Source organism: Pseudophryne corroboree, chromosome 8, assembly GCF_028390025.1.
Source record: "Pseudophryne corroboree isolate aPseCor3 chromosome 8, aPseCor3.hap2, whole genome shotgun sequence".
Lineage (NCBI taxonomy): Eukaryota > Metazoa > Chordata > Amphibia > Anura > Myobatrachidae > Pseudophryne > Pseudophryne corroboree.
In genome coordinates, this window is record NC_086451.1 from 295920692 (window position 1) to 295939850 (window position 19159).

The 19159-nt window shown below is 45.2% G+C and overlaps 1 protein-coding gene across 3 annotated transcripts in view; it reads left to right on the forward strand.

Annotated features, from left to right (window-relative positions):
• LOC134948996 (putative bifunctional UDP-N-acetylglucosamine transferase and deubiquitinase ALG13) overlaps positions 1-19159 on the forward strand; it is a 479197-nt gene that overhangs the window by 373891 nt on the left and 86147 nt on the right. For 2 of the 3 annotated variants that reach the window (XM_063937323.1, XM_063937324.1), the window contains exon 21: positions 6427-6498. The exons of the other annotated variant lie outside the window; for it this stretch is intronic. In XM_063937323.1, the coding sequence (XP_063793393.1) occupies positions 6427-6498 (72 nt within the window). The remainder of the gene's footprint in view (positions 1-6426; positions 6499-19159) is intronic. 3 annotated transcript variants of the gene reach the window in all.

Genomic DNA, 19159 nt, shown 5'->3' on the forward strand with positions numbered 1-19159 from the left:
AATGCTGATGCTGACTGCAAGAAAAGTATGGAATCTCTACCATATAAAGGTAAGGCCTTATTTGGAGACGGCCTTGATGATTTGGTGTCTACGGCTACCGCGGGTAAGTCATCCTTTTTACCTTATGTTCCTCCACAGCAAAAGAAAACGCACCATTATCAGATGCAGTCCTTTCGGCCCAATATATTCAGAAAGGGCCAGGGTTCTTCCTTCCTGGCTGCTAGAGGAAGGGGAAGAGGTAAACGATCTCCAGCCTTGTCAGGCTCCCAGGAGCAGAAGTCCTCCCAGGCTTCTACCAATTCCACCGCATGACGTTGGGGCTCCTATGCGGGAGTCCGCACCGGTGGGGGCCCGTCTAAAACTATTCAGTCAGTTTTGGGTTCGTTCAAACTTAGACCCTTGGATTTTACAAATAGTATCCCAAGGGTACAAACTGGAGTATCAAGACGTCCCCTCTCGCCGTTTTTTTTTTTTTTTTTTTTTCAAATCGGCCTTACCAGCTTCTCTTCCCGACAGGGAGGTAGTTTGCGATGCAATACAAAAATTGTGTCAAAATCAAGTTATCATCAAGGTTCCCCAGTCACAACAGGGAGAAGGTTTTTATTCGAGCCTGTTTGTGGTCCCGAAGCCGGACAGCTCGGTCAGACCAATCCTAAACCTGAAAACCCTGAATTTCTACCTAAAGAGATTCAAATTCAAAATGGAGTCTCTCCGAGCAGTGATCTCCAGTCTGGAGGAAGGGGATTTTATGGTGTCGGTGGACATAAGAGATGCCTACTTACACGTACCCATATATCCTCCACATCAGGCTTACCTGAGGTTTGCTGTTCAGGATTGTCATTACCAATTTCAGACGTTGCCGTTTGGTCTGTCCACGGCTCTGAGGATTTTTACCAAAGAGATGGCGGAGATGATGGTTCTCCTTTGCAAACAAGGAGTCACAATTAACCCATACTTGGACGATCTCCTGATAAAGGCGAGATCCAGGGACCAGTTGGTCCAAAACGTTGCACTCTCCATGACAGTTCTTCAACAACATGGTTTGCTCCTAAACTTGCTAAAATCACAGTTGATTCCGACGACACAGTTGTCGTTTTTGGGAATGATATTAGACACAGAACTACAGAGAGTCTTTCTTCCTGTGGAAAAAGCTCTGGAACTTCAGAGTTTGGTCAAACAAATTCTGAAACCAGCAAGAGTGTCAATCCATCAATGAAATCCTTTCCTCGAAATGTCCGTCTCCCTGGGCACAGTTCCCATAACTGGAGTCAGGAGGAGGGGCATAGAGGGAGGAGCCAGTTCACACCCCTTTCAAAGTCTTAAAGTGCCCAGGTCTCCTGCGGATCCCGTCTATACCCCATGGTTCTAATGGTGTCCCCAGCATACTCTACGGACTAAGAGAAAAGGATTTACCAGTAGGTATTAAAATTCTATTTTCTCTGTGTGTTTCAGTCACCATATACCTCTTAAATCCTCTGTCTGTGCTCTGCATTTGCAATCACACTATACAAGGGGTTTTTGGCAGGTACTTTGGCTATATTGTACTATTACCCCCTAAGGCTACGCTTTCATATAATGTCTACTAAACAGGGCGGTAAATCCATGGCTGATCCTGCGTCATGCAGTGCTGACGCCACGGATTTATCTGAGGAAAACATTGCCGCTGAGTGTCCAGGTACCGGGGGTTCTATACCCTTCGGTCAGTCTGCAGCACCGGTGGCGCACCAAGACCCACCTTGGGCTGCTTTTTCTAATTTACGGACTACGTTAGTAACAAGACTTGCGCCCCCTGTGGGACTTCCTGTGCCAATGCAGCCACATATTGTCCATGCAGTTAATCCGCCATGGGCAGAAAATCTCTCCATTCAATTACAGCAATGAAATCAGTCTTTGGTTAAACAAAAACCTAACCCGCGCCCTCCGAGGACCAAGGGGTCATCTAAGCGGGCCATTACTTCCTCACAATCCACACATGTTTCGGATACTTAATCTGATGAAGATGGTGTATATACTGACCCCTCAGACACTGATGCGGATGCTTCTGACGGGGAATCTATTACACAGGTGGATGTTCCTGACCTCTTGGAGGCTATCAGGCTGATTCTTCAAATTGATGACGCTGAACCTCCAGCTACTTCTAAGAAACCTGATAAATTCAAGCGTCAGAAGGTTACTAAATTAGTTTTGCCCCATTCTGACCATTTAGTTGACATTCGTCAGGAATCCTGGGAGCATCCATGAAAGAAATTCTCCCTAAGAAGATGCTAGCTCGTTATCCCCTCGATGCATAGTTAAGTAAAAATTGAGAAACGCCACCGCCGGTGGACTCACAGGTCGCGTGTCTGGTGGTGTCATCTGCTCTGCCTGTCACTACCATCACCTCTCTGAAGGAGCTGACGGATAAGCGCGTGGAGGGTTGTTTGAAGTCTATTTACACTCTTGCAGGTGTTGTACATAGGCCCACTATAGCGGCTGGGTTCAGGAAGTTGAAGTGGAGCTACCTTCTGATAATGCTAGATGGTGTCTCATGTATTATTACTGCCTCTCATTATAATCCAAGAGGCAGCGTCTGATGCCAGTGTCTTGGCGGCCAAAGCGTCTACTACGTCCGTTCTGGCTCGCCGGATTCTTTGGTTGCGTTCCTCTTCTGTATATCTGGACTCTAAAAAGACCTTGGAGGTGATCCCCTTTAAGGGTGATATCCTTTTTGGGAAAGATCTCAACAAGATTGTTACAGACTTGGCGTCTGCCAAGACTGCATGTCTGCCTAATTCTAATCCTTCGGTTCCGAAGGCTAAAAGTACCTCCTTTCCCTCTTTTCGACCTCCAAGTAAAGCAAAGGGTCAGGCGTACCCGAAACCGGCTCGCACTTCCAAATCCACTAAGCCCAAACCTAAACATTACTGGGCTGCCCGTCGGCCGGTTTCGAAACCAGACAAACCTGCTGCATGATGGGGTCGGCCTCCCCCTGGGGGATCCCAGGGTGGGAGTCTGACTTCTACGGTTTGCCCAGGTATGGTTACAGACTACTTCAGATGCCTGAGTAAGGGAAGTCGTCACTCACAGATACGCCATCTCCTTCAAGAAACATCCCCCTCGCCAGTTTTACTCGACCAACATCCCTTCGGATCCGGTAAAAGCAAAAAAACTCCATTTGGTGGGGCAATCCCTCCTGGACACAGGAGTGATAGTGCCAGTACCTCTGGCTCATAGAGGCAGAGGGTACTATTCCACGTTGTTCCGAAATCGAATGGTTCCTCTCGGCCCATTCTCAACCTCAAGTCTTTGAACAAATTTGTGAAGGTATCCAAATTCGGTATCCAAACTCTTCGCTCTATTGTTCTGGCCTTGGAGCCCATGGACTATATGATATCCCGGACATACAGGATGCTTATCTACATATACCTATTGCCATGTCGCATCAGCAATACCTGCGGTTTGCTATTGGCAACCTACATTATCAATTCCAGGCCTTACCTTTTGGTCTGACCACGGCTCCGAGAAACTTCACCAAGGTCATGACAGTTCTGCTCCGCCGTCGGGGTATCAAGATCCTACCGTATCTGGACGACTTGTTGATCCTGGCGAACTCCCCAGAGGTTCTCCTCCGTCATCTGGAACTGACGGTCCAATTTCTACAAGCCCACGGGTGGCTCATCAACTAGAAGAAGTCATCGCTGGTCCCTGCTCAGAGCATGGTGCACCTGGGGTCATTACTGGAAACACACAACAAACGGTTGTTCTCGTCTCCGGAGAATGTCCTGAAACTTCAGGACAGGATAAGATGCTTCCTATCTCGCCCATGTGTGTTGATACACTCGGCGATGCAAGCACTAGGCCTCTGGTGTCTGCTTTCGACATGGTAGCGTACGCTCAGTTTCATTCCCGCCCCCTGCAGAGGTTAATCTTTTCCAAGTGGGACAGCCTGCCTCACCGGATCAGGACTCGCATGATCTCCTTGACTCCGGAGGTTCGTCTGTCACTGGGCTGGTGGATACAGAACTAACGATTGAGCGGGGGTTGTCCCTTCTGGATCTCCAACTGGGTCCTCTTAACGATGGATGCCAATCTGCGGGGTTGGGGCGCGGTGTAGGAGCAACACTCTCTTCAGGGTCGGTGGACCAGGGAGGAATCTCACCTTCCGATAAACATTCTGAAGTTGAGGGCAGTGTTCAATGCTCTGCAACTGGCCCTACCTCTAGTACAGAACAGGCCTGTTGAAGTACAGTCGGACAACGCCACCACGGTGGCATACATAAATCATCAAGGCGGCACTCGAAGCCGCATGGCAATGATGGAAGTGTCAAAGATTCTTCTATGGGCGGAACGCCATCTGCCAGCCATATCGGCAGTGTTCATTCCAGGGGATCCTCAACTGGGAAGCGGACTTTCTCCGTCGTCAGGACGTACACGCTAGAGAGTGGAGCCTTCATCTGGAAGTCTTTCAACTCCTAGTGGACAAGTGGGGCCTACCAGACGTAGACCTGATGGCATCTCGACACAATCACAAGGTTCCAGTCTTCGGAGCAAGGACAAGGGATCATCAAGCTGCGTTCGTGGACGCGCTGGCAATTCCATGGAACTTGCGGCTGCCGTTTGTGTTCCATCCATTGTCACTCCTGCCCAGGGTAATAAGGAAGTTCAAGCAAGAAGGAGGATTACTACTGCTAATCGCTCCGGCGTGGCCCAGACGGCATTGGTTCTCTGACCTGCAGGGTCTCTCGATAGAGCGTCCTCTTCTACTGCTGCAACGCCCAGACCTCCTCATTCAGGGCCCTTGTGTCGACCAGGATCTGGCCCGACTGGCTTTGATGGCATGGCTCTTGAAGCTTCAGTTCTGAGGGCCAAAGGTTTTTCTGAGGCGGTCATTCAAACTATGTTGAAAGCCCGTAAACTGGCTTCAGCACGGATTTATTATAGGGTCTGGAATTCTTACTTCACCTGGTGTGCGGCTAAGAATTATGATGCGTACAAGTTCAGTACTGCCAAACTTTTGGCTTTTCTGCAACAGTGCCTGGACTTAGGCCTCCGTCTGGCCTCCCTCAAGGTTCATATTTCAGCCTTGTCGGTATGGTTTACAGAGAAAAATTGCAACTCTGCCTGACGTTCATACTTTCACTCAGGGTGTTTTACAGATTCAACCTCCCTATGTTCCTCCTGTGGCTACTCGGTTGTTCTGGATGCCCTACAAGAGTCTCCGTTTGAACCTCTTGAGTCTGTGGACCTTAAATGACTTACACTTAAGGTCTTATTTTTGCTGGCTATTGCCTCTGCTAGAAGGGTTTCAGACTTGGGTGCCTTGTCCTGTCGGTCACCCTTTCTGATTTTTCACCGTGACTGGGCGGTTCTTCGAACCCATCCTGGTTATCTGCCTAAGGTGGTATCGTCTTTCCACCTTAACCAAGAGATTGTGGTTCCGCTCTTTACCTCTCCTGGTTTGTCCTCCAAAGAACGGTCTTTGGATGTGGCACGGGCTCTCCGTATTTATGTGGAAAGAACCGCCTCTCTTAGGAGATCTGATTCTTTATTTGTTCTTTTTGTTTTTCACAAACGTGGCTGGCCTTCTACCAAGCAGTCCTTGGCCAGGTGGATTAAAATTGTGATTGCACATGCTTATGTACAGGCTGCTACCATCAAAGCCCATTCTGCTCGGTGCGCCGTGGTGCGACCCTTGAACAATTGTGCAAGGCGGCTACGTGGTCCTCTGTGAACACGTTCATCAGGTTCTATGCCTTTGATACTTCCATCTCCCAGGATGCTTCCTTTGGACGCCGGGTTCTTGTGCCAGCTACAGTGCGTCCCTTCCCATGAGGAACTGCTTTAGGACATCCACGATGTTATTCCCTGTGGAATCACAGTGTACCGCGCTGCAGAATAGGAGATTTATGGTAAGAACTTACCATTGTTAAATCTCTCTGCGAGGTACACTGGATTCCACACTTAGCTTCCTTGGGTTTGTATGGCATTAGCCACTGGTACCTTCTTCTGTCGTGAGAATGTGGTTGTCTGTGGCTACTAACTGTTGTCGTCTTTTACCTGCTACTGCATTGGACTGGTTAACAAAACTGAGCTCCAGTGCCTGGAGGCGGGAATATAGAGGAGGCGGCGCTATGCATCCTGGTAATCATCAAAGCTTTTAGTCTGTTGGTGCCTCAGATCACGATCCAACTCTACTCCCCGATGTAATTCCCTGTGTAATCCAGTATACCTCGCAGAAAGAGATTTAACAACGGTAAGTTCTTACCATAAATCTTTCTCTACGTACAAATCTTTTCATTCTCCATGACTATTCTGCACCGGTTCTAATTGTAACACGGTATTGCTTACTATCCACAGACATTAGGGTTTCTAGACTCCCATCTTTCAGTATACAGATATGATTGTATATGCTCCTTTACTGAAAATCAATTTCTTGACCTTTTGCAGTCTCTACATGATGATGTTTCCCGGGCCATGCCTTCTCATGAAGATGTGACTTCATATAAGTATTCAGAGCAGGTGACCCTGACTTTCTATTTTCATATGTAAAACTGTACACGGGGTGTATAGAGTGCATCCGGAAAGTATTCACAACGCTTCCCTTTTTTCCACATTTTGTTATGTTACAGCCTTATTCCAAATTGGAATAAATTCATTTTTTTACCTCAAAATTCTACACACAATACCCCATTATGACAACGTGAAAAAAGTGTTTTTGAGATTTTTGCTAATTTATTAAAAATAAAAAACTAAGAATTCACATGTACAGTATTCACAGCTTTTGCCATGAAGCTCAAAATTGAGCTCGGGTGCATCCTGTTTCCACTGATCATCCTCGAGATGTTCCTACAGCTTAATTGGAGTCCACCTGTGGTAAATTCAGTTGATTGGACATGATTTTGAAAGGCACACACCTGTCTATATACAGGTGAAACTCAGAAAATTAGAATATCGTGCAAAAGTTCATTTATTTCAGTAATTCAACTTAAAAGGTGAAACTAATATATTATATAGACTCATTACATGCAAAGTGAGATATTTCAAGCCTTTATTTTTTTTATGTATTTATTGAGAAAGTACACATATCTTGACAGGACCCATCTGTAGTACAGAGAATTATAAAATACCACTGTAACAATAAAATATACAATAGAGGAGAACAATTAAAGAAACGGTTGGACAATTACAGGTATGAGCCTCAATTGTTGAAAGAAGGTAGCAAATAAACAATATTAATGACGGCAACAAACCAATTAGAAAGGCAGAGTTTTTTTCGCTGCTGCTATACGAGCTAGTAACAATTTTGTTCCCTTGGATAATGAAGAAGAGTGGGTATCATAATGGTTCCAAAAAGCCCAAGCTAGAGTGCCAGTAAAAGAGATATGTAAATTCACATTATACATAATATAATTACAAATATCCTTCCAAAATTCTTGAATTATAGGACAGGACCAGAGGCAATGGACAATATCAGCATCCGGTGAGGAACATTTAAAACAGAGAATTATCAGAAATACCAGTAAGAAATCGAAGACGAGGGGTGTGTAGTATGCCCTATGCAGAAATTTTAAATGCATCTCAGTATATGAGGAAGAAACCAAGCATTTGTTAAGCATCGTATACCATCGAATTATAGTCTGAAGCTCTGTTCCCTGTAGCGTCCCTTTCCATTTAATCAATCCAATAGATAATCTGGACAGATCGTCTACGCCTGGTTTGTGTATATATTAGGGATGTGGAGTATAAAGAGTGGAGATGTAGTTTAATTTGATTACCTAGGGGAGAGGCAAAATCAACTGGCCGTAATTGTGAGATCAAGTGTGTTACAAAACTTCTCACCTGAAAGTAAGCAAAAAGGGGGAAATTGAGGGTTGGATATTTTTGTTTAAGTTGACACAAAGTGAGGACCACAGAACAATCCTCATTCAGAAACTGAAATACCAAGCGTAAGCCTTGGAGATACCAGCTGTTAACAATTGTATCAGCTTCCCCACCCTGAAAACAGGATTTTACAAAAGAGGTTGGAATAAAGAGTGCGTCACAGAGAGGCTCATATGCTTCTGCAAATGAACCCATGCTTTAGGAGGATAATACATTAATGGATTTGGATGCAAGGAAGCCGACACAATGGGATCAGGGAAGTGTAATAGAGACAATAGGTCAACCATACAACCAGCATAGATTGCTCCATTGCCGTATTAACATAGTTGTCAGAGCCCCCTATACAGTCCATGGCATATCTGTAATTGGCCGCCAGAGAGTAATTTTCCGGACAAGGCAGAGTCACACCCCCACAATGACGTCGGTTGTTTCGGTTTAAACGGTACAATGCATGTGCGTTTGTTTTCCCAGATACATTTTGTAAGGGCTTTATTGATCGATTGAATATCTCGTTTAGTTAATAAGAACGGAAGCATCTGGATCGGGTACAACAGATGACGAAAGGAGACCATTTTGTATAAATGGCATCTACCCAAATACGAGATCGGCAAACGTTGCCATCTACCAAAATTGTCCACTATTTTGTTCATAAAATAAGAATAATTCAATGAGTATAAGTCAGTGAGTTTAGAAGAAAAGCGTAAACCCTAATACGTTATATAATGAGTAGCCCACTTAAATTGGAACGTTGAGCCCCAGTCCTTTTTTGCTCCTGGACCCATTGCCAGTGCCTCAGTCTTATCAAAATTAACTAGAAAGCCAGACACCAAATTGTAATCCTTCAATATAGTTAATAAAGAAGGAAATGCCGCTACGGGGCCATGAAAATAAAGCAATAGGTCATCTGCAAAAGCAGAGACCATAACAGAATATGGGCCTACTCCAATCCCCGTCCAGGAATCCTCCTGAGCACAGGTACGGATCATGGGGTCATGGGCTAAGTTGAAGAGCAGGGGAGAAAGAAGACATCCCTGACGTGTGCCCTGAGACAATGTAAAAGTGGCCGAATTGAGTCCATTTATTGTAAGATGGGCCTGCGGGTTGTATAAAGCAATTTGAATACCCTAATAAAATCCACTTCAAAGTGGTGTGTGTGTGTAGATTTCTAAGCAGATGAGACCATGAAACCCTATCAAACGCTTTATCAGTGTCACAGCTGACTACAAGGGCCTTAGTAGTAGGCAAAGCAGTTGCACTGTGTATGGCCGCCACCAGTGTACGAACATTATGCGCAGATATTCTAGATTTTACAAATCCAGTTTGAGCAGGATGCAAGATACGTTGTAATACTAATTGAAGGTGACAGACCAGTAATTTAGTGAATAATTTCAAATCCTGATTCAGGAGGGAGATGGGCCGATAAGATTTAACAGATGTGGTGTCTTTACCAGGCTTCGGAAAGACAACCATTCTAGAATCCGTGAAACCTGGAGGCATGGTTTTCCCTAGTAATAAGGAGTTGAGTAGAGTCAACAGATGGGTATTGAGGAGCCAATTTTCGATAATACTCTGCCCCAAACCCATCAGGGCCAGGTGATTTCCCATTATGTAATGATTTAAAGCTAACAATTCTGGTTCTGTAACCGGTTCCGTCAATGATGTCCGTTCTTCCTCTGTCAACACAGGTAAACCAGCCTTTTCGAGACACTGCATTACCCTCAACAGGATTATCAAAGGGGTGCTTCATATAAGGTTTCATAACGTAGGAAGGCTTCAGAAATAGCTTGTGTATCCATAATTAAGAAGCCTGGGCCAGTAAATAGGTGATGCGGGAAGGAGCAGAGTATGACCGAATCAAATTAGCCAATAACCTACCCGACTTATTACCTCCACCGAAAGATGTATTCCGTTGCATATCATAGGAGAAACTCACTTTTTCATTGCATAATGAGTCGTAGAGCTGTTTAGCTTCCATATTTGCCTGTCTGTTGTCAGTGGAGTCATGTGAATCCACGGCGGCATAGGCTTCTGTCAGTGCTCGGCTAAGGTCACGTAACTGGTCATTCAACAATTTACGTTTTCTAGTGACATTTTATGGTCAGTCCACGAACTATCGGCTTAGAAGCAGACCAAAACAAATTAAAATTGTCTACATGTGCAAAATTATCATCAACATAGTTAAGGAAAGCTTGTGTAAGGTGTGAACGAAAATCTGAGGAATGCTCCAAATAGGCAGCAAACTGCCAATTATGAGATCGGAGAATAGGGGAATGTAGTGTAACAGTAAAACAAATTGGGTCATGATCAGAGAGTAAGAGGTTCTATCAGAGTCTCAACCACATGGGGCAGCAGTGTGTCAGAAACCAACCAAAAATCCAGTCTAGAGGAGGAGTGGTGGGGGTGCGAATAAAATGTATACTCACGGTAGTTGGGGTAGTGGAGTCTCCATGGGTCAGAAAGCTTTAGAGAAGAGGTCAACAGTGACAACGAAGAGGGAGTGGAAACACTAGACCAGTGGTTCTCAAACTCGATCCTCGGGATCCAACACTGTTCACATTTTCCATATCACCCGGCAGCTGCTGTGTCTGTCACCAACTGCCACATTTTAAAAATCTACAGGTGACCTGCAAAACATGAATTGTGTGGGATCCTGAGGACCAAGTTTGAGAACCTGTGCACTAGATGAATCAGGCATAGCAGTTCTGTCCAGACCCATCGATTGAACACAGTTAAAGTCCCCACCTAAAATAATTTCCCCTTCTGCCCATCCCAACAATTTAGCTTAAATATCAGAGAAAAAAATATGCATTAGAGACAGTAGGGGCATAAATACTGGCAATAGTGTAAGTGCTATTATGAATCTTCAGCTTAAGAAAGAGAACGGCCTTCTGAGTCTACTAAGCTTTCAAGCACAGACAAAGGAAGAGATTTATGGAGGATCATTAGAACCCCTTTACGCTTCGCTGTATAAGAGGCCACTCTATAGTCTTAAATCCAGGAGTCCCTCAATACGTTAGGATCAGACACCCTCCAATGGATTTCCTATAAGAGAACTAGAACAGGCTTCAAATGTTTCAATTGGGTAAGTGTTTTTTTTTTTTCTTTCCATTTTGACCGTCAACATTCCAGGATATTAACTTAAATTTTGTCTGTACTAACGTACTGTAGTAGAAACAGGGGCCGGTAATAATTAACCTATTTCTGCCTTAGGCCAAATCCCAGCTACATTATCCAATTACATAACAATGAGCGATAAGATAAAAAGAATGGAGAGAAGTTGCAGAAGAAAGAGAAATAAGAAAAGGAGGAAGAAAAAGAGCACAGAAAAGTAGAGAATAAGATACCACAGAAAACATAAGCACGTAGTGGCCGGTGTCAAGCACCTGGCAGCGCTATAAACAGGCTCATAGGCTTTTTCTATAGGCTTCGAGTAAATGGACCTTATCAGCGTAAATGAGTATTCTCATGACTGGTGGATTGACTATCAGGGCCAATACGGTGCACACGTTACAGTAGAATGGAGCCAGTGTCTAAGACAAGGCCAAGTTCCCGAGGCAGTCATTGGGAAACCAGTTTCATAAGGTTGTATGGTTTCGCAGACTCCAGCAACCCAATAAGATGGACATTTTGTTTCGCATATTCATGTTTTCCAGATCTTCGAGCTTGTCTTGAAGGTACATCATTAATTTATCCTGGACAGCTGCGGTCAAATCATCCTCCAAGTCCGATATTCTCTGTTCGCAATCGGTGATGCGTTGATCATGATTAATCAATTAAGTGCCGAGTCCAGAGAGTCTTTCAGGGGCGCCAGTTTTTGATCCAGCAATGACTAAAGTATGTCCGTGATCTCACTAGTAGAGAGAGATTTTGCAGAGTCCATTATAGTAGGAGTTAAGGATTGACCATGAGGGACTGGAACTCTGGCTACGTGTCGGAGAAGGAGGGTTGCTGTCGGCAGGATTATCACGACCCTTGCCTTTACCCGAGTGGGTGACTCGGAGTTTCCGAGGAGTTTTAGACATGAATTTGTCCATAGTAAGAACAATGCTACAACGATAAATTAATTGTGCGATGTGCAGGTTAATTCAATGTAATACAGTAGTTACAGCGTGATGGGCTGTCAGAGAAAGGAGTCCATGTTAACACAGGTTATGGCAACAAGCCAATTCGGCAGGTCCACACAAATTTTAGGCTATCAGGCGCCAAGTAAAAATAAAAATGAGACAGGATGCTTAAAACGGTAAAAAGCAATCGTCCGTTTACAAAAATCCACACTGGTAACTACAGGTGCAGTGTGATGAGAAAAAAAAACAAGGAGAGATATGGAGCAGAGATGGAGGTGGGCAAAGTGTGTCCCAGTACTCATCACCTTCCCTAGGGTGCACCAGGCAGGCTGAAGTCGGCAGACACCGAAAGGGTCTGAGTCCGTGGCTACGGTCCAGCCATTAGCCACAGAGGTCCAGCAGCAGCTCCAACAATATACTCCCAGCGCCTGTGAGTGATCCCAAAGATGGCTGCCAGGAGGGGAGTGAGGAGTGTGTCCTAGAGCTGCAGAAGCAGGCGTTGGAGGGTCGGACCGTGCAGCTAGGAGCGATACTAAACAAAAGGTGATCTCCAAGTGCTGCTATGTAAAGTTCAGATCCATATGCCTCCGTGGTCCTCAAAGTGAAAATATATCCATTAATAGGACAGTTTCTCTGTATATTCTAAATGGTACCACTGGAAAACTGACCTGTTTTAAATAACATGCGTTCCCATAAAGATATCTTTTAAAGCTTCATATATCCAAATGGTGTGCCTCAGGACTCACAACTTAAAACCCATCAGCTAGGAGACCCACCGGCTGGGGGAGTCTCTTGGGAGTGGAGAGACCAGCATTGTGGCCGCAGACGAAACGGGGATCTCCGATTCACTGTCCTGGAGAGCCGCGTCAGTTCCCCAGCTGGCATGAGGTCCCAGCTTGCAAGGGGGTGGAGTGCCACAACCTGCAGAGATGTGGTTAAAGTCTCCCGGCTCAGTGAACCCCACACCTCGGGTCCCAGTCCCCACCAGGAATGTACAGGGTGAGTAATTAGGGCTGGGGCAGGCTGAAATGGTGCTAAAAAGCTATAAAATAGCAGACGCCATACAGGAGTTAAGCCAGGGCATGTCTTCTCCCTGCCAGGCCAAGCCCCCAAGTCTTTATTTTTTATTAATTTTGATGATTGTGGTTTACAGCTTAAGAAAACCCCAAATCCAAAATCTCTGAAATTTAGAATATTACATAAAATCAATAAAAAAGGATTTTAAATACAGAAATGCCAGCCCTCTGAAAAGTATGATCATGCATATGTACTCGGTACTTTGTTTGGGCCCCTTTTGCATGAATTTTACAAAAATCCACACTGGTAACTACAGGTGCAGTGTGATGAGAAACAAAAACAAGGAGAGATATGGAGCAGAGATGGAGGTGGGCAAAGTGTGTCCCAGTACTCATCACCTTCCCTAGGGTGCACCAGGCAGGCTGAAGTCAGCAGACACCGAAAGGGTCCGAGTCCGTGGCTACGGTCCAGCCATTAGCCTTAATGCGGCGTAGCATGGATTCTATCAGCCTGTGGCATTGCTGAGGTGTTATGGAAGACCAAGATACTGCAATAGCGGCTTTCAGCTCTTCTGCATTGTTTGGTCTCATGTCTCTCATCTTTCTGTTGGCAATGCGCCATAGATTCTCTATGGGGTTCAGGTCAAGGGAGTTTGCTGGCCAATCCAGCACAGTAATCCCACAGTCATTGAACCAGGTTTTAGTACTTTTGTCAGTGTGGGCTGGTGCCAAGTCCTGCTGGAAAATGAAGACCGCACTTCCATAAAGCTTGTCTGCTGTAGGAAGCATGAAGTGCTTTCAAATGTCCTGGTAGACAGCTGTGTTGACTCTGGACTTAATAAAGCACAGTGGACCTTAGAATGTAAGCTCTCACGAGTAGGGCCCTCTTCCCTCATGTGCTTATCCTTTTCTTACTTTAATAATCCTCAACTGCCCAAATCACGCAGTTTTTTGGCAACCTGGAACTTACCTCTGTCATTTACTGGTGTAGTTATGCTTAGTTACCATGTACTTTTCCTATATTGTCTTCAACTGTAAGTCACTGTTTTCCTGTTTTGATTATGTGCATATGTACTCTGTAATTTGGCGCTGCGGAACCCTTGTGGCGCCATATAAATAAAGGATAATAAATAATAAAGTGGGCCAACACCAGCAGATGACATGGCTCCCCAAATCAACACAGACTGTGGAAACGTCACACTTGACTTTAAGCATCTTGGATTGTGTGCCAGCCTCGGTCCACTCCTTCTGAAGTTCCCCCACACTTTTGAATGGCCTTTTCCTGACAATCCTCTACATGCTGCGATCATCCCTGCTACTTGTGCACCTTTTCCTTCCACACTTTTTCCTTCCACTTAACTTTCTATTAATGTGCTTTGATACAGCACTTTGAGAACATCCAACTTCTTTTGCAATTTCTTTTTGAGGCTTTCCCTCCTTGTAGAGGGTGTCAATAATGGATTTCTGCACAACTGAATTGTACTGAATCAGACTGAGAGACTATTTAAAGGCTCAGGAACCCTTTGCAGTTTTGGATTAATTAGCTGATTAAGGTGTGACACTTTGAGCCTACAATATTGAACCTTTTCACAATATTCTAATTTTTTGAGATTTTGGATTTGGGGTTATTTTAAGCTGTAAATTACAATCATCAAAATTATAACACATAAAGGCTTGAAATATCTCACTTTGCACGTAATGAGTCTATATAATAGTTTCACCTTTCAAATTGAGTTACTGAAATGAACTTTTGCACGATATTCTAATTTTCTGAGTTTTACCTGTAAGGTCCCACACTTGACAGTGCATGTCTAAGCACAAACCAAGCATGATGTCAAAGGAATTGTCTGTAGGCCTCAGACAGGATTGTCTCGAGGCACAAATCTGGGGATGGGTACAGAAAAATATCTGCTGCTTTGAAGGTCCCAATGAGCACAGTGGCCTCCATCAGCCGTAAATGGAAGAATTTCGGAACCACCAGGACTCTTCCTAGCGATGGCTGGCCGTCTAAACTGAGCAATTGGGGAAGAAGGGCCCTAGTCAGGGAGGTGACCAATAACCAAATGGTCACTCTGTAAAAGCTACAGCATTCCTCTATGGAGATAGGAGAACCTTCCAGAAGGATAGCCATCTCTGCAGCAATCCATCAATCATGCCTGTATGGTACAGTGGCCAGAAGGAAGCCACCCCTTTAGTAAAAAGCACATGGCAGCCCGCCTGGAGTTTGCCAAAATGCACCTGAAGGACTCTCAGGCCATGAGAAACAAAATTCTCTGGACTGTTGAGACAAAGATTTAACACTTTGGCGTGAATACCAGGCGTCATGTTTGGAGGAAACCAGGCACCACTCATCACCAGACCAATTCCATCCCTACAGTGAAGCATGGTGGTGGCAGCATCATGTTGTGGGGATGTTTTTCAGCAGTAGGAACTGGGAGACTAGTCGGGAAAGATGAATGCAGCAATGTACAGAGACATCCTGGATGAAAACCTTCTCCAGAGCGCTTTTGACCTCAGACTGAGGCGACGGTTCATCTTTTCAGCAGTACAACGACCCTAAGCACACAGCCAATATATCAAGAGAGTGGCTTCAGGACAACTCTGTGAATGTCCTTGAATGGCCCAGCCAGAGCCCAGGCTTGAATCCGATTGAACATCTCTAGAGAGATCTGAAAATGGCTGTGCACCGACGCTTCCCATCCAACCTGATGGAGCTTGAGAGGTGCTGCAAAGAGAAATGGGCGAAACTACCCAAAGAGAGGTGTGCCAAGCTTGTGGCATCATTTTCAAAAAGACTTGAGGCTGTAATTGGTGCCAAAGGTGCATCAACAAAGTATTGAGCAAAGATACTGATGTACATGTGATTTCTTCGTTTTTTTTTTTTTTTAATTTGCAAAAATCTCAAACACTTTTTCACGTTGTCATTATGGGGTTTTGTGTAGAACTTTGAGGGGGGAAAATAAATTTATTCTAGTTTTAATAAGACTGTAACATAACTAAATGTGGTGAAAGGGAAGAGCTGTGAATACTTTCCGGATGCACTGTATTGCAATTATCATCTTCCCTGCATTCCCTGCCTCTGTCAAGAGACAGGAGCTACTGAAGGTACCAAAAGGGGTGCATCCTTTTGTTGTAACCGTAATGGAAAGGAGTATGGTTCTAGCACTCTTATTTAGATTGGAGAGGTGTAGGTGTAATTTCAACATGAGAGAGTACATGATACAAGAATTTGTTTCAGGATACTATATTGTAGTTAGAAACTAGCATAGTACAACTGCAATTGTAGCAACATAATTAAAAGATTGTCAGAACTTGCATTCTAAAGTGATAGCATGGCTTTTTAAGTGAATTGTGAGTTTGAAACAGCAGCAGGTGCGTTAGAATACAGAAAAAGGTGAGTTTTATAATATGCAACATGAATACAAATATTTGCAATACCATTAACATCTGATACAATGTTTGGGCTAGTGCAGTGCAATGGATATAATGCATTCGTTTTGAAAGAGGCATTGTGGAGACTAAGCTGCTGTCCAATCTGTGAGCAATTTTGCTCTGCTGAAGGAGGAGATGGCTAAACTGCATGCTGAGATTTGTAGGATGTCTGTCTTTGAGGCCTCCGCAGTGCTCCACTGCCTCAGAGAGCCACCAGAAGACATTCTGCCTGGACTACTGTGGGTGCTCAAGGGAAGAGATTTCCAGATGGACACAGACACCTCCCGCAAGCTGTGACACTGCAAAATTATTATTATTATTATTATTATTATTATTATTTTTCTCATACGTCCTAGAGGATTCTGGGGACACCATTAGAACCATGGGGTATAGACGGGATCCGCAGGAGACATGGGCACTTTAAGACTTTGAAAAGGTGTGAACTGGCTCCTCCCTCTGTGCCCCTCCTCCAGTCTCCAGTTTTAGAATTGTGCCCAGGCAGACTGGATGCACTCTGAGGAGCTCTACTGAGTTTCTCTGAAAAATACTTTTGTTAGGTTTTTTATTTTCAGGGAGGCTGCTGGCAACAGTCTCCCTGCTTCGTGGGACTTAGGGGAGAGAAGTATGACCCACTTCCAGTGAGTTCAAGGGCTCTGCTTCTGGCTACAGGACACCATTAGCTCCTGAGGGTTTGATCGCTGGGTACGCTCAGATGCTCGCTCCCACAGCCTGCCGTCACCCCCTTTCAGAGCCAGAAGTCAGAAGACGGGTGAGTAACCAAAGAAAAGAAGACTTCTCTTCAGAGACGGCATTTGCAGAGGTACCGCGCAGCGGGCAGATGCTGCGCGCCAAGCACCCACTCACACAGCACTGCAGGGTGCGGGGGGGAGCCCGGGGCAGCTAAATACTACCTCATTGAGCCCACTGGCAAGAGGGGATATTAGTGCTGCGGCACTGTCCCAACCCCCGCCAGTATAAACATGTAGAAAGCGGGACAAGCGTGCCATTAAGGGGGCGGAGCTTCTTGCTCACGGTGCCATTTCCTCTCCACAGGCTGCAGAGATGCTGGTCCTCCACGCACACTGACAAGTACAGGAGTGTAAAACGGAGGGGGGGAGGCATATGTGGTGCAATATATATATATATATATATATATATATATATATATATATATATATTATGATAAAAGCACTATAGGTCTGAATCTCTGACCCGGTATTTCAGCGCAGGGTTGTGAGCTGGCAATCCCTTCCGTGTCTCTCTGACAGACTTTACTGTGGGTCTATCCCCTATATGCCTGGTGTGTCTGTGGGTGTTTGGTGCACAAGTATTGACATGTCTGAGGCTGAAGGCTCTTCCCAGGAGGAGGCTGTATTAGGGACACAGACGGCTGCGGCGGTGACCCTGTCGGCACAGCCGACACCTGATTGGGTAAATGTATTAAATGCCTTGAATGCTAATGTGGCTCTTATTAGTAAGAGGTTAGATAAGTCTGAGTCGCAGACCCATGCATGGAAGAAATCTGTGGAAGATATGTTATTCCAAAGTCAGGTCCCCTCAGGGTCACAAAAACGTATGTTGGCCCAATTGGCGGACACTGATACCGACACGGACACGGATTCCAGTGTCGACTATAGCGATTCAAGGTTAGACCAAAAATTGGCAAAGAGCATTCAGTTCATGATTGTTGCGGTAAAAGATGTGTTACATATCACTGAGGACCCAGCTATCCCTGATAAAAGGGTCTGTATGTATAAAGAAAGGAAACCTGAGATAACGTTTCCTCCCTCTCATGAACTGAACACGCTATTTGAAAAAGTTTGGGAAGGTCCTGACAGAAAGTTTCAGATTCCCAAAAGAATTATGGCAGCTTATCCGTTTCCCTCAACGGATAGGGAAAAGTGGGAGTCACCCCCCCCCCACTGTGGACAAGGCCTTGTCTCGTTTGTCTAAAAAGGTGTCTCTTCCGTCACCTGACACGGCGGCCCTGAAGGATCCTGCGGATCGTAAACAAGGAACTACATTGAAGTCCATTTATGTGACCACAGGTACACTACTCCGACCTGTCATTGCGACTGCGTGGGTAAGTAGTGCTATCGAAAAGTGGGCAGATAACTTGTCATCTGCTATAGATACCCTAGATAGGGATAGTATCCTCTTGACGCTGGGTTATATCAAGGACGCTGCAGCATACTTTAAGGAAGCTGCGAGAGATATTGGTCTTTTGGGATCAAAAGCCAATGCCATGGCAGTCTCAGCTGGACGAGCGTTGTTGATTCACCAATGGAATGCTGATGCTGACTCCAAGAAAAGTATGGAATCTCTACCATATAAAGGTAAGGCCTTATTTGGAGACGGCCTTGATGATATGGTATCTACGGCTACCGTGGGTAAGTCATCCTTTTTACCTTATGTGCCTCCACAACAAAAGAAAACGCAACATTATCAGATGCAGTCCTTTCGGCCCAATAAATACAGAAAGGGCCGGGGTTCTTCCTTCCTTGCTACTAGAGGAAGGGGAAGAAGAAAACGATCTCCAGCCTTGTCAGGCTCCCAGGAGCAGAAGTCCCCCCAGGCTTCTGCCAATTCCACCGCATGACGTTGGGGCTCCTATGCGGGAGTCCGCACCGGTGGGGGCCCATCTAAAACTCTTCAGTCAGTTTTGGGTTCGTTTGAAACCTGGACCCTTGGATTTTACAAATAGTATCCCAGGGGTACAAGCTGGAGTTTCAAGGCGTCCCCCCTCGACGTTTTTTCAAATCTGCCTTACCAACTTCTATTCCCGAC